Source organism: Pyrus communis, chromosome 15 (assembly GCF_041283825.1).
Source record: "Pyrus communis isolate YQ-2024b chromosome 15, ASM4128382v1, whole genome shotgun sequence".
Lineage (NCBI taxonomy): Eukaryota > Viridiplantae > Streptophyta > Magnoliopsida > Rosales > Rosaceae > Pyrus > Pyrus communis.
In genome coordinates, this window is record NC_142579.1 from 20,333,007 (window position 1) to 20,349,453 (window position 16,447).

Sequence of the window (16,447 nt, forward strand, 5' to 3'; positions counted from 1 at the left end):
GTTGGAGAGGGGTGCCTGGTCGAAAGAAAGTGTGTGAATGGTGGAAACCAGCCTGACAAAGCTGGAGAAAGTAGGAATAAGTGCGATTCCCACAGACGGCGCCAAATGTTGATGCACAAAGTCGACGAAGACTTTGGTACAACAGAAAGTGTGAAGTTTGTGACCTTCGCTAGGTTGCTCCGGTCATTAGTGTAGATAAGTATGTAAATGAATAGAGGCAGGGAAACAAACAACACAAAATGTACGTGGTTCACCCATATTGGCTACGTCCATGGAGTAGAGAAGTTCTCATTAGTTGTGAAGGGTTTACATAAATACATAGGTTCAAGCTCTCTTTTAGTGAGTTCTAGTGAATAGTTTAGTACAAATGACATTAGGGATTATTGTAGGAGAATGATCCCCTTTTATAGAAGAGAGTTTCTAGTTTTGTTGTGACATTGACACGTGTCGTGTTGTGATTGGCCTCTGATATCGACACGTGTTGCGCTGTGATTGGCCTCTGATACCGACACGTGTCGCGTTGTGATTGGCCTCCTAGTTGGCGGAAAAGTCTTGTGGGTCCTTGACGGTATGCTGTTGACCGATGCTTAGTAGTTTTGGGATTGGTCAAGTATGGTACAAACACCCTACGATTATGAGCGTTTTTTTGTTTAGATTTTTGCTACCTAAATATGTTTTAACGAGGCCTCTATCTTGGGCTGTTCATACTAGAGGTAGGCAAACGGGTAGAGGAACCGCGAGTCGGGGCGGGTCTAAATTTCTTAGAGAATAAATGGGTTGGGACGGGGTAGGGCTTTGGTATTTAAGGGTCGTGGCGAGTCCAAATCTTTAGAAGGACGGGGCCCCGAATCGGCCTATTTCTAAATATAATGAATGGATAAGGCTTGCTTTTTCCCCGTTTCCTTAACTCCTAGACTCCTAGACTCCTATTACACTCAAGACTCCCACTCTTCTCCTCCTCGACAACATCACTCACACAAAACCCAGTCCCAGGCCACCACCTCTATGGCGAGTCGTGACTACCACCACCTAAGCTCTCCTCCTCAATGACATCCCAGAGAACCTAGGTCCCAGAACCCAGGTTTCCCACACCTGATTCCAATCCCTGACCATTATTGATTCACCATCGTCCCCCACCACCGTCATCGCGACCACCACCACCTTATCACCGTCATCGAGAACACTGCCACCATCATCATGCTAAAATTTAGGTAATTTTGAATTAGGGTATTTTTATTTATGTGAATTTCTGGTTTAGGAATTTAAGGTTTTTGAATTAAATTCGTAGATGCTGTTATGGGTTCTCAATGTGAGCAAGATCCTAGTTGAAAATTTATGTGGTGGTGGTTGTTAGGTGTAAATGTACCAACTGAAGAAGAAGAGGAATGCATTTTTTTTTTTTTTTTTTTATGGAATTTGTGAAATTTCATTACTCTATCGAATTTGGACTTTGGGCCAATTTTGCAATTATCTTAATTAACTGTGCTTAAGTGGATGCATCATGCTTGATATATAATATGTTCGAGAATGAATCTTTATCCTTAGAAAATGCATGTTATGATTCTAATGGTGATAACATCTAATTATAAAAGAGTGTGCCATGTCTTCTCTATAAATTTGTTCGAATATCTGCTGCTGGGTAGTGTGCACAATCTGTGCTGTTGGACAGTGTGCACAATATGTACTGCTGTGTTTTAAAAAAAAACACAACAATAATCTATTTTAAAGAAGAAAAGAAAATAATTGGACTCGTGGACCCATCCCGAACCAACTAGTTCAGAACGGGTCGGGTTAGGTCCAGTTCCAATGATTAGATTTGCAGTACCCAGCCTGGTTCGGCCCGACCCGACCCGTCCCGTTTCCTTTTTAAGCGGGTCATGTTCGATCCCTCCAAATTTGGGCCCAGCCTGGCTCGGCCCGTGCCCACCCCTAGTTTATACCCTTGTGTGTTCTACTTGCATCTCAAAGATGTTTAGTTTTCACTTGATGCAAGTTCTCATTTTCTCCTTAGACAATGGGTTTTGCCTACTTTGGATTTTTACCACAGTGAGGTTTTGTGAGTTTTACCTTGAATGCATTCCTTCGGTTTGTTTTGATACTTGTACTCACACAATGTGTCAACTAGACGAGATATCTTCATCAACTGCTTCTCTATCATCCATGAAATCTGATGTGACAACTACTTGAGTATTTACACACTTAAGATAGGGTGTTATAATATAAATTGTAGCACATGTATGATTGTATAAATCCTTGGTACATTTGGTTTACTTTTTATGCTAGTGATTCTTTCCTATTAGGGTTTGTACTACTTGGAGAGTAAGTTTCTCTCCTTATGGTTTACTATAAATAAAGGAAAATGCAAAGGGAAATATATATCCCTGAAATTCCTCAATTCTCTCTCTTCTTTGACGTACCCTTCAGAGAAAATAGGTCACAATAGAAGATATTTTTCGAGAGCTGGAAAGTAGAGATGAGATTCGCTTTGTGGTTTTATTATTGGTTTTGCAAAAAACCTACTAATAAACAAAATGAAACTCAAGCTACCACGGGAAATGCTTTCAGATGTATAAGATTCAGCTTCACATAAAATTTTGTTGGGTTTAAATTTTAGAGTTACACTTGAGTTATTTAGAATCCATATGTTGTTGTGAACATAGACCCACTCGCCTCCTTTTGCTTCACAATCGTATCTCGAGCTAAAGTGGAAGCTTTAATTTAAACTTTAAAAAGTTGAACTTAATTCGTTGGATCAAAAGTTTGACAGACTGCTGTTATTTTTTGGGAAGTTGCAAAAAGCGACCCATTTTCTTAATCTTAGAACTGAAATAGAACAAACCGGTCATGCACACCATGCATAAAAGTGAAATGACGAAAATACCCACATATAAAATGTGCAAACTCACAGGTGATGATGTCATTTTTCTGATTTTGAGAGAGAATTGTTAGCTCTAGGTTTTTGGGTTGGCTCAAATTTGTGAGTATACCATATGCATATCGTGTGCATGTGACTAGAAAAATATGATTTTTAATAGGATTTCCAGAATCTAGGTTCAGGTCAAAGATTTGTAAACTACAAATCTTTAAGGGATTTCCATAATCTAGGCCCCTATATATACCCAACACCGTTAATTGTACGATACACGTCTACAACAAAACTGATACATGTTCCAAATAACCCTAATTTCTCACAGTAAAAACAAAAATCCCAAATTAAAAAATTAAAAGCTTCAATCTTTGCTGCAACACTCGAATTGCAGAAAATGACTCACTGCATCAATAAGAAAAGTATTAAGAAACTCGAATTTTAGAAAATGACCCAATGCATCAATAGGACAAGCCCTTAGAAAAATAATGAGAGAGAGAGAGAGAGAGAGAGAGAGAGAGAGAGAGAGAGAGAGAGAGAGAGAGAGAGAGAGAGAGAGAGAGATGAGAGATGCGACTGTGGAGGGCGCCCCTTTAAAAACCCAACTACCATCCTACCATCACCTTCATGGAGGAAGTCCATGTGCTTGGCTTCCAACGTCAACACATAGGAGCTGCATGCCCTGCTCGGTCAGTATCAAATAATATCGAAGCCCATAAAGATATTTGCGGGTGTAGAAGTACTGGATCTTTCTCTGTCTCTTCTCTCTGTTTCTCTTTCTACAAAATGAGAAATGAGGGTTAGAATTTTTAGGTAACCTATTTATATGAGAGGGCAATTAGGTCTTTCAAGGTATAGGAAAAACCCTATTTATGTTCAATTGTTGTGCATGTCGTGTGTATATTTTGTCTTATTTCAATCATAAGATTAAGAAAATGGATCATTTTTAGCAATTTCCTTATTTTTTTAATAAAAAATTTGACGGGTGAAATATTTGAGTTTACTGGTTGGAATTGTTGGATAGGATACTCACTTTTTCGGAAGGGAGGAGATTCTCTTCTTCTTCTTGAGTTCACTAGTCTCAAGTGTTTAACTAGAAAGTTGATGAAAACGCAAATATTTATCAAAAATTCGGGTAACTAAGTTTCCTTTTAAACCATCGGATAGAATTTCAGCGTCTAGTTTTTGTCAAAGAGTAGCGTTAGAGAAATTATTTTTTCAAACCACATTTTATAAATAATATGATGTGGTTGTTGAGATTGGTCTTCTTTTATAAACATCATGTGATTTACAAAATTTGATTTAAAAGATAATCTTCTTAGCATATTCCTTTTCAGAAATCTGTCATGACGTTCTATTTTTCTTATATTACTCCATAGTCTGACTGATGTATCGATATAACCTTAATTGTACGTAATTTACAAACTACAATACTACTAGTAATGGTGAACACGGTCTGGTTTACTCTTAAAACCGGAACCGAAATTGAAGTTTATTAGCGGGTTGGTTCGGTTTGGTTTTTATTAAAATTATTTATAAAACCGTTATTTTTAACGGTTCCGGTTTTACCGGTTCCCGGTACAAACCCAATTGTTATATTATTTTTTCTCAAATCCTTCTAGTTCAACATAAACCCATATATTTTAACCACAGAAAAAAAAAGCCACAAATGTAACCAAATTTACAAGATTTGCCGTAGATTTGTAACATGCAAAACAATAGAGTGGCGGATTAAGAAGATATGAAAAAGAAAAAGCACAACTAGTGGAGTAATTAGGATTTTCAAATAATGGGTCATAATATTAAAAAAAAATTATCGAGCCATTTCGTCAAGTATCTGGTAGGCACCTGCCAATTTATGTCAACATATACAGAAACTTTATGCCAATATACATCGATAACTACTATTATTTATGAAGGCTTGTCGAGGGTGAATGCAAGATACTGTAAAATAATGTTAAAAACTTAAAAACTTTTCAACTAAAGTATTTCATACAATAAGAGAGAAAAGTAAGACAAATATTGTAGAAGAAAATAAAAGAAGTAAGAGGAGGATATTGTAATTTAGTAGGCCTTGTATACAAACAAATATACATAGAGTTTCTGAAGTTGTTGGAATCAAGAAAAATTAACAACCCTACGTTGGCTCTGCCATTAAGCAGACCAGAGAGAATAAAGAGAAGAAAAAAGACATGTGCAAAGGAAGAGAAATCGAGAGGCTTAAAGTAGATCAAAGTAATCAATGAGATTACAAAGGAAACGAGACCACTGTAATAAAGCAAAAGTGAAATGACTTTATATAATTCTCAATCCACTAGTGTAAGAAAATGTGTGGAATTGACAGTGACACTGCCCCATTCCATTATTGCTGTCTGGAATGTTCGTACATCTCCAGAACTAAAGTTGGCCACAATTATGGAACCACCGCATAAACTGAGTGAACTAACACTCAACAACCAAACTCCAGAGATTCAGAGCTGAACTGGCCAAACCCATAATCTTCCAGAAATGAAGTGCTTGAATGGAGAAAATACAGAGATCATCAGGCTGCAAAGTTCACTTCTTGGTCTCCACATTAATCCCATGCTTCATTTCTCCAAGCATTTACATCGCAAAGGAGTCAAAGTCACACTCGTCACTACCCTTTCCGCCGGACAAGGATTGTGTGCCCTCCCACTTTCGGTGTCCTCCTGTTTTTGTATGATCACGGTTAAACCACGTCATCATTTTATATTATTGTTTTTTACAGAGATAGTAAGACAAAAATAAATAGTAATATAAAATGTTGACGTGACTTAACCGTGACCACACAAACAGGAAGGCACTAGAAGTGGAAGGGCAGACAATCCTTGTCCCTTTTCTCCTACAACAAATTAATGCACAAATCGTCATCATCGGAGTCCAGTTTCTTTGCCTTGGAGACCATTTCTGATGGTTATGATCAAGGCGGGAGTGCCCACGCACAAAGGGTAGAGGCCTATCTGGATCGCTTTTGGCAAGTTGGTTCACAAACCCTAACATGCTCGAGAGGCTTTCGACCAGAGATTGCCCAGTTGATTGTATTGTCTATGATTCGTTCATGCCTTGGCCTTTGGATGTTGCCAAAAAATTTAGTTGGGGCTGCTTTCTTCACTCACTCTTGTGCTGTTGGGAACATTTACTACCGTGTCCACAGAGGACTGCTCAAACTTCCTCTCAGTGATCAGTCTCAAATTTTGGTTCCTGGGTTGCCGCCCCTAGAGCCTTGGGACATGCCATCATTTTTCTATGATTTTGGGTCTTACCCGGCTGTCAATAACATGGTTGTGAGTCAGTTCTCCAATGTTGATAAAGCTGATTGGGTGCTCTGCAACACGTTTTCCGAGTTGGAAGAACAAGTAAGTTTATACATGCATGGGTAAACTGTGTTTTAGTCATTTCCTTTTCCTTTGATCTGATATCTTTGAAAAACTCATTTTCCCTTTCATTTTTCTTTTCCTTTTCCTTTCATGAAAGCTCCCTATTATAAATAGTAAAGAGGGCTGGTAGTAATCTTCTTATTTGCACTTTTTAAAGTCTTTCTTATCTTGCAATGTTGCATGATAATTCGAACGGTTTATTTTTTAGGTTGCCTTAAAAGACCATTTTTGCAAAAAATTAACTAAATCTGAAATCATTTGGTCATCCGGTTATTCACTAAATGAACGATGTTTCTTGCTAAAACACTAAACATGGACAACTTTAATCGAATGGTTAAACGGGATTTTATTTGGTTAATTTTTAGCTTAGTGTGGATCTTTAAAAGGTGGTCTAGAAAGTAAATTACTCGCATCATCAAGCAACATTGCAAGATGAGAAAAATCAAAAAGGTAAAACCAGAAGATAGTGAGAAGGTTGATAATATATCTTACATAGTATACAAACAATACTGAAAGAGAGTGAATATTCAAATATAAGACCTCAATAGTGAGTACAATGTAAATGCTTTAACACACGAATTACAAGAGCTTTGCCCTAGGTTACCGTTGTAGATAACATTAATGATTCACATTATGATAGGTGGAGTATATATGTTTATTAGATTAATTATTAATTATTTCATTAGGATCAGATAGTAATTCAACTCAGCACTTGTCACTCAATAATTATTAATTATTTCATTAGTGATTCACATTATGATAGGTGGAGTATATATGTTTATTAGATTAATTATTAATTATTTCATTAGGATCAGATAGTAATTCAACTCAGCACTTGTCACTCAATAATTATTAATTATTTCATTAGTGATTCACATTATGATAGGTGGAGTATATATGTTTATTAGATTAATTATTAATTATTTCATTAGGATCAGATAGTAATTCCAAAAGTACCAAGCTAAAAGGAGCTTGGTTGAAATACAGAGAAAAGAAAAATTGTTCCACCCATAAGTATTAGCTAGAATAACTAGGTCGAAATGTAGAAAATTCTAAGGGTAATGGTTGTGTTTCCTTCATGGAAAATCCACTTGTCCTCTTATTTTTTATTATTGAATATTTACTGTTTGAACATTATAATCAAAATCATTCATTTTCTTTATCATCTAAAGATTATATATGCAAAAATTATTTAATATGGAAATCTTTTAATTATCCATACGTGGTTCATTCTCTTTATCATCTAAAGATTATACATGCAAAAGACCATTCAATCTGGAGATCTTTTAGTTATCCATATGTGTTAAACTAATCAACAGTTTTAATAACAAGTAGCATACATGATAAACTGTCAATTTGTTTTATGCATATGAATGACTAAAAGATTTCCAAATTAAATAATTTTTTGCATACATGATCATTAGACGATGATAAAAGGAATGAACATTTCCGATTATAATTTTTGAATGGTAAATATTTTTTAATCGTTTATATCTTAATATATTTCACAATCAATTAAACTTTATATATATATATATGTGTGTGTGTGTGCGCGCGCGCGCGCGCGCGCCTGTTAAAGATGACTATGAATAACTGGTAGAAATTTGGATCTGTGTTTACCTTGTTAACACAAATCTCAAGCCAAATATTATTCATTGTAATGAAAATAATGAATGCAAGATAATTAGGGTTAATTGCGCTAACATCCTTTGAGATTTATCGAGTTTTTACAAAACTCTTTCACGTTTGAGACATTATACAAACACTCTCTCAGGTTTTAATCCCCTTAAGTCAAAATTTTGCTTATAAATTTACTAATTCACCCTTATTAATTACTTGAAACTAATAAAAAAACACTTTATAATTATAGAAAAAATTTATCAATCATTTAACACTTTAAAGAAGGATACGAAGAAGACTATGCGGACAAAAAACAAATTAAGAAAAGAAATTTTAATTATTACTTTAAATTAATATTTTGTTAAAAAAAAAAAAATGGTGTTCATCTTCTTTTTCCCGTCCCACCCCATCTTCTCCTTTCTCCATTACCACCATCCATTCAAACTTTGAACAAACCAAAAAACGATCTCTCCATCTCTGACCATGTGTAAAATAAGTATAATTTTACACAAACAAAATCGAGATTAGCAATAATAATTTAGAAAAAAATTAGTCCCTCATATGTGGGTGACACATCGGCATTCCCAGTAATGGGTAACCTCTCTTAAAACCACTCCAAACTTCTTGCTTCTTCCAAACAAAAAACTCTAATGAACCAAATCCAATTCCCACAGTGCGATAGAAATGGACCACGATTGAATAGATTGTCGTCTATTTCTCAGTAAAATATTATTTTCAAAGTAATAATTAAATTCTTCGAAGAGGAAGATCATCTCTTTCTTATTCCTCAGTTACAAATTTTCGACACCCAAATTCCGGTCCATGGTTTTTTTTTTTTTTTTTCTGCCGCCGATAACTCAATTTGCTTTTTTTTTTTTTTTTTTTTTTTTTTTTTTCTGCTCAATTTTGCTGGAGTTTTTGGTCCATTGGGATCAGGCAATCCCCAAATCCTCTTTCTAAACCCTAATAATGAAAAAAAAAAAAAAAAAATGGTCGCCTCCAGAATTAAGTTGCATTGTTGACTGCTTTATCATCATCTTCATTTTAATAAAGCATTATTTTCAAAGTAATAGTTAAATTTTTTTTCTTAATCTCTGTTTGTCCAATGGTCCTTCTTCTTGTCTTTTTTTAAGTGTTTAATGATTTTTAAATTTTTATATAATTATAAGCAAAATTTTGACGGAAGGGGTTATATAAAAGGGAATTAAAACCTGAGGGGATATTTGTGTAATGTCTCAAATGTGAGGGAATTTGGTGAAAACTCGATAAACCTCGTGAACTGAAAGTAGAATTTGTAATTTACTTTGAAAAACTTATAGACAACTGATATAGATTATTGAAATGTGAAGCTGGAAACATCTTTTGACTTGTAGAAATAAAAAAGTGTTTACAAAATTCTCCAGGTATAAGAGGAACTTAGAGAAATACTTAAACTGAGAAAATAAACTTGGAATTAACCTGCGGACTTAGGCTTCAAAGCATTCCTTTTATAAACGAGAGAAATAGGCATGAAAGATTGCCAAAAGACTGTAGGAGCACGGGCTGGATGACTGTTTAACCATGTGTGCACAGTGATCGTCAGAGTCCCATTGTTCACATCACATGCAAAGTGATTATTGGTACGCCGACATTGTGGATGAATAGTGTCTTGTTGGTGTACTGTTAAGCTTGCATGCGAATGATCATTGACACAACGACGAACTGTTCATGAATAGTTTTTTGTCGAATTTACTGTTAAAATTTTGTCTTGGATGAATCGTGAGCTGGTGAATGATGGCCACTTGTTTTTTAGTGGCTTAACCTAAATGTTTCACATGGCTTTGATCATGCAAATGGATATTACGCATCTTAGTAGTCTGCCCACCTAGTGCTTTGATTGTTTGGTTTTGATTTTATTGAAAGCTAAGACAGTGCATTCAAAGACTCAGACTTAGAGTCATCATCGCCTTCTATTTTTTACTGACTGAGCTACTTCAACAAGCAACTATTGAGCTAAATCTTCAAGTTGTGCTGCTTCGTCTTTTCAGGCAGATGGCTTTGAAGACTTGGTAATTCTTTTAAGTGAGGAGGATGGTGAGATATCTGAAAGTGACTGTGTTGGGATTACTAGTTGTAGCTAAATGGGAAATTTAGCGAGAACTTAATCAATGATTATTTGTTGGTTGAATTTATCCTACCATTTAACTGACCTTACTCTGTAAACTTCTCTGTTGTTGACTTCATAACCCCATAACAAAATCCATGGAACTTTATACTTAGCCATGAAAATTATAAGCAGAGGGATCTTGATATTGATTTTGCCTCTATTATAGCTTGAGTGAAAATGGTTGAATTTCTGCATTAGCGTTTTTGGAAGGAGACTAGTTGGTGGACCACGAATGAACCACTATTTAGGAAACCAAGTTGAAAATATTCGTTTGAATTTTTTGCCGAAATTGATGAACCACGAGTGACTGAAATCCTCTGTTTCATGGAGGAAGATGTTGGACCAATCATCAATATAATCATAATAATTATATTGGATGTTTGGCAATTGAGTATGAAGTGGTTTATACTTATACACAAGGATTCCCCATTCTGACTCTGTGATGATTTTTCCGATATAGAGTGAATGAAAAGGATTTTATCCTTGTCTGTATAGCTTGTGATTACTTTGATGGTTATTGATTATGTTTCAAATATAATACTCTTGTAAAGCCCTATAGTTTTGAATGAATCTTTGGGTTAGTAATGGAAGTTTGGAGGAAACTAATGTTTGGTTAGTTTTTCAGGTAATGGTTCTTACTGAGGTTAGACGGGATACTTGAAAGATCTTCACTGAGAGATTTTTTTGCATATGAAGATGTTTGGGTATAATTTACCTATTGGGATGATGAAGCTTTTACTAGAGTTGCAAAAGGATCATACTGGTTTACTAAAGCTGACTGGTAATTTGGTCTGGAACTTCTTAAGGTGGAAATTAAGGGAGTGAACCTATTTACTTTGGTACTCGCTGAATAAGAAACAAGGTTTGATTCTTGTTTTACTGGTTGGATGAACTTTATCTAGGTTGAGTGAGGCTGAGAGTCTCCTTTGATCAAAGTTTTTTCCTTGACATTCTTTTCCTGTAGAAATTCTCTGGCTAAAAAAACAGGAATGCAATTTTGACTTCCTTTCAAATTTTCGATTTTGAAATAAAAAATGCTTAATATGGCTTGCCATCTTGCAACAATCTGTTTTGATGCAGTGTTTTAAACATCTTTTTCTAACACATGCTTTGCGATTTTGCAATCGACTCTTACTAAAAGAAATTGGTTTAATAAATCATCTTGGAATTTGGATATGCGTAATAGTACTATTAAAAGCACAAAGCATGTTTTAGAAAAAGATATTCAAAACAATGCATCAAGACAAATTTTTGCAAGGTGGCGAGACATATTAAGCATTTTTTATTTTTATTTTGAAATCTAATATTTAAAAGGAAGTCAAATTACATTCCTAATTTCTTAACTAGAGAATTTAAGCAGGGAAAGAATGTTAGGGAAAAACCTTATTAGAGGAGGCTCCCAGCCTCACTCAACCTAGTAAAACAAGAATCAAACATTGTTCCTTATTCACCCAATACCACAGTAAACAAGTTCACTCCCTTATGTTCCACCTTAGGAAGTTTCAGACCAAATTACCAGACAACTTTAGTCAGCCAATATCATCCTTTTACAACTCCAGTAAAAGAGTCATCATCCCAACCAATAAATTATGCCCAAACATCTCCATATATATATATATATATATATATATATATATATATATCTCCCAGTAAATATCTTTTTAGTATCCCGTCCAATCTCAATAAAGAACCATCACCTGAAAAACTAGCCAAACATTGGTTTCCTCCAAAATTCTATTACCAACCCAAAGATTAAGATTCATTAAGAACTCTAGGGTTTTACAAGAATATTCAATTTGAAATAGAAGCAATAACCCTCAAACCAATCACAAGCCATACATACTAGAATAAAATCCTTTATGATTCACTCTATATTGAAAAAAATCATCACATAGTCATAATGGAGGATCCCCATGTATAAGTATAAACCACTTCATACTCAATTAACAACATCAAATATAATTATTATGATTACATTGATGCTTGGTCCAACATCTTCCTCCATCAAACAGAGGATTTCAGTCACTCATGGTTTCATCATATTTGGACAAAAAATTCAAGCTAATTTTCCTAGCTCCGTTTCCTAAATGGTGGTCGACTCATGGTCCAACAACTAGTATCCTTCCAAAGATGCTAACGTAGAAAGTCAACCATTTTCAATCAAGTTATAACAGAGACAAAATTGATATCAAGCTCCCTCTACTTTAATTTTCAAGGCCAAGTATAAATTTCCATGGATTTTGCAATAGGCATGAAATCAACGATAGAGAAGTTTACAAGGTAAGGTCAATTAAATGGTGGGATAAATTCAACCAACAAAGAATCATTGATAAAGTTCTCTTTTAATTTCCCATTTAGCCATAAATTGTAATCTTAACATAGTCACCTTCAAATATCTCTCCATCATCCTCACTCAAAGGAATTACTAAGTCTTCAAAGTCATCTACCTCAAATAAAGCAGCACAGCTTGAAGATTTAGCTCAATAGTTGCCTGCTAAAGTAGCTCAGTTACAGTAAAAATAGAAGACGATGATGACTCTAACTCTAAGTCTTCGAATACATCATCTCAGCATCCAGTAAAATCAGAACCAAATTGTCAAAGCACCAGGTGGGTAAACTACCAAGATGCATAAGATCCATTTGCAAGACTAAAGCCATGTGAAACATTCTGTAAAAGCCACTGAAAAACAAGTGGCCATAATACACTTAGCAAAGTAAATCATTTACCAGCTCACTATTCCCCCAAGATAAAATTGCAAATAGCAAAATCCGACAAAGTACTAACCATGTGCAGTTTCACTGTTGTGTCAGTGATCACTTGCATGCAAGCTTAACAGTACACCAACAAGTCACTATTTAACCACAATGTCGACGTACCAATAATTACTCTGCATGTGATGTGAATAGTAGGACTTTGACGATCACTGTGCACACATGGTTCAATAGTCATCCAACACAGGCTCTTAAGTCTTTTGGCAATCATTCATGTCTCTTTCTCCAGTTTATAAAAGGAAGGTTCCGAAGCCTAAGTCAGCAAGTTAATTCCAAGTTTATTTTCTCAATTTAGGTATTTCTCTGAAACTCCCAATTCTCTTAAATTATGGTAATGGTTTTGAACCATCTCCCCTCCCTTTAATAATAACTAAATTTGAAAACGAATAATTTAGTGAATACAAGACATACAAAGAAAACAAAGATATGGTAATAAAACAAAGTGATCGTCACTTTAATTAAGATGATGCATTAGCCAATGCCAACGTGCTTGTGTAAGGCAATGTGTGGAAGTGACAGAGGTATAGTTCTTAGCTAACAAGTAGTAGGAAAGCATATACAATCTAACACTCTTCAACCAATCTCAAGATCCAGATCTAAATTGGCCAAAACCAATCTTCCAAACAATTCATGAATGGAGGAAAGACAGAGAGACCCAAAAGCTCACTGTTTGGTCTTCCCCTATCCTAACTTACAAGGCCACATTAATCCCATGCTCTAATTCTCCAAGCTTTTACATCACAAGGAAGTCAAATTCACACTCGTCACTACCCTTTTTGTAACATCCCACATCGCTTAGGGGAGTGGATCTTATAAGCCTTATATGTATACTCTCATCTCTACCTAGTACAAGGCCTTTTGGGAGCTCATTGGCTTCGGGTTTCATAGGAACTTCGAAGTTAAGCGAGTTCATACGAGAGCAATCCCAGGATGGGTGACCTACTGGGAAGTTCTCGTGTGAGTTTCCAGAAACAAAACTGTGAGGGTGTGGTAGGGGCCTAAAGCGGACAATATCGTGCTACGGTAGAGTCGAGCCCGGGATGTGGTGGGGGCTTGGGCCGGGATATGACACTTTTCGCCTACAACATAATACTGCACAAACCATCTAGCAGCTACTTTACCCTAGAGATTATTTCAGACGGTTATGACCAAGGTGGCATTGAAGAAGCTGAAAATGTAGAGGCCTACTTGGAGGGCTTTTGTAGGATTTATCTTATGGGATAAATAAATATCAAAGGATATTCCACCCACATAAGGATATTAACTTCCAAATTATCTATGTGATAATTAGATGAAAATCAAGAGATAATCATATTAGAATATATTTGGGATTTTTATGGGCTTTTCGGTTTTTGTACGCTCTTCCGAACCACTATATAAGGAGGCTTTGAGGAAAAGAGAAAACACAAGAAACACAAGCTTTTCCACAGTTCAAATATTCTAGCTAGGTATTTAGGGCTATCACTTTCGGCCCTAGGTCTTGGGAGGTGAAAACTAAGGGGCAACTTAACATACCGTAGCCAACCCGGCGACCTATAAGGTTCTAGACGTGCACGTAGGGTCAAAGCAGTTGTTCGTGTTTGTAGGAGCATGTCGAGATTCAAGCTTATGCATAAAAGGTACACACGTCCTTCTGAATTCATTAATAGTCTTTCAACAGCTTTAAGCAAGTTGATTCGCAAACTTTGGCCAAATTCCTTGAGAAGCTTTCAACCTCAGGCTGCCCAGTTGATTGTGTTGTTTATGATGCATTCATTCCTATTAGCCTTTAGACGTTGCCAAAAAGTTTGGAATAGCTGGGGCTGTTTTCTTCACTCAGTCCTATGCTGCTGACAACATTTACTACCATTATCACGAAGGATTGCTCAAGCTCCCTCTTATGGAATATGATCAGTCTAAGATTTTGGTTCCTACATAGGGTTGCCACCACTTAAACCTTGGGATATGCAGTCCATGTTATATGATTTGGGATCTTACCTTGCTATCTACGATATAGTTACGAGTCAATTCTCCAATGTTAAGAAAGCTAATTGGGTCTTATGCAACTCATTTTATGAGTTGGAAGAACAAGTACATTTGGAAGATGTTTTAATCATTAATTAGTTTCATTCCTTTGGTAATGATATGCTTTTAGTGTTAATTAAAGCTTTGATTTAAGTTTCAAAACTAATGATATATGTGGTTTTAGTATATAGTGTTAGAAAGTAAATAACTCTTTAAGCGGGGTTAGTCTAGTTGCGAGAGTATGGAGATGGATAAAGGTAGGTTAGGTCTAGGATTCGAAACTCTCTATTAATTGTAACTGAAAAAAATAATTATATAGTTCTTTTATCATATTAGTGGACCCACATTGCGTGACAAGTGAAACTTACATAGTTTACTTCACCTTGTATATTTGACATATGAGTGCTATTACGTAATTTTATGTTGAACGTCACATTATGCAATTCACTCATCTCATGCATATGGTTTATAAGAGAAATTAGAGGAATAGATTTTGATGGTTTAATAATTATTTTGCTTTTGTTAGGTGGTGGATTAGATCGCCAAGTTTTTACCATTGAGAACCATTAGACAAACTATACCATCCTACTACTTGGACAAGCGACTTGGAAACAACAAAGAATATGGTGTCAACCTCTTCAAGTCCAACAACGATGTATGTATTAAATGGCTAGATGAACAGTTAAAAGGATCCGTCGCATATATGGCTTTTGGCAGTGCAGCACAACTTGAAGCTGAGCAAATGGAGGAATTGGCGTGGGGGTTAAGAAGGAGCAAAAGCAAATTCTCATGGGTGGTTAGGGAATCAAAAGCAGCTAAGCTCCCAAAAGGGTTTGCAAAGGAGACGTTTGATAAGGGTTTGGTGGTTTCATGGTGCCGCCAACTGAAGGTTTTGGCTCATGAAGCTGTCGGATATTTCGTTATGCATTGTGGATGGAACTCAACAATGGAGGCTTTGAGTTTGGCGGTTCCGATAGTGGCGTTGCCACAATGGATTGATCAAATCACCAATGCCAAGTACATTATGGATGTGTGGAAAATTGGGATAAAGGTTGTGGCAGATAATAAGGGGATGGTAAGGCAGGAGGTAGTAGAACATTGTATAAGAGAAATAATCGTGGGAGAGAGAGGGAGAGAAATAAAGAGGAAAGCGCTTGTGTGGAAAGAATTGGTTAGAAAAGCAGTGGATGAAGGTGGAAGTTCTAGCAAAACTGTTGATGAGTTCATTGAAAATGTTGTTCAACAAAAGAAAATTATGGTTTTAGGTGAGATATAAAATGAGGTTTTGTAATAAAGCCTAATTTGGTTTATGTTTTGTAGTCGTTGCAACTTTTTATTTATCAATTTATGGCCAGGTTTATTAGAAGGGTGATTGTCACGTCTCGACCTGCGAGTAAAAACTATTCACGAGTTAGGGTGTGAGTCATAACTTAGCTATAGAAATAAATTCTACAACCAAGATATGGTGGAAAATTAAATTAAATTACAACAATTACACCATATATCATATAACAAAATCTAACATAAAATTTATTGAATACGCAGCGAAATAACTATAGTGCACAATTTAATTCAAAACTAAAAGTGTCACATCTCGATCCAGGCTCCACCACATCCTAGGCTCAACTCTGCCATAGCACA

The 16,447-nt window shown here is 35.7% G+C and overlaps 1 protein-coding gene and 1 pseudogene across 2 annotated transcripts; both read left to right on the plus strand.

Moving 5' to 3' along the window:
- Window positions 1–5,630: 5,630 nt before the first annotated feature.
- LOC148690660 (UDP-glycosyltransferase 74F2-like) lies at window positions 5,631–10,077 on the plus strand (annotated as a pseudogene). Its single transcript, XR_015956326.1, has 2 exons — window positions 5,631–6,243; window positions 9,912–10,077. The product of XR_015956326.1 is annotated as a UDP-glycosyltransferase 74F2-like (transcript).
- A 5,255-nt stretch (window positions 10,078–15,332) lies between these two features.
- LOC148690661 (mogroside I-E synthase-like) lies at window positions 15,333–16,172 on the plus strand. The gene has a single exon (XM_088685217.1). It carries the CDS (start codon window positions 15,510–15,512, stop codon window positions 16,080–16,082), a length of 573 nt encoding a protein of 190 aa, XP_088541343.1. The 5' UTR covers window positions 15,333–15,509; the 3' UTR covers window positions 16,083–16,172.
- Window positions 16,173–16,447: the final 275 nt, after the last annotated feature.

Excerpts from the sequence above, each read along its gene's own strand:
- LOC148690661 (XM_088685217.1), top strand. The coding sequence starts at position 15,510 with ATGGCTTTTGGCAGTGCAGCACAACTTGAAGCTGAGCAAATGGAGGAA.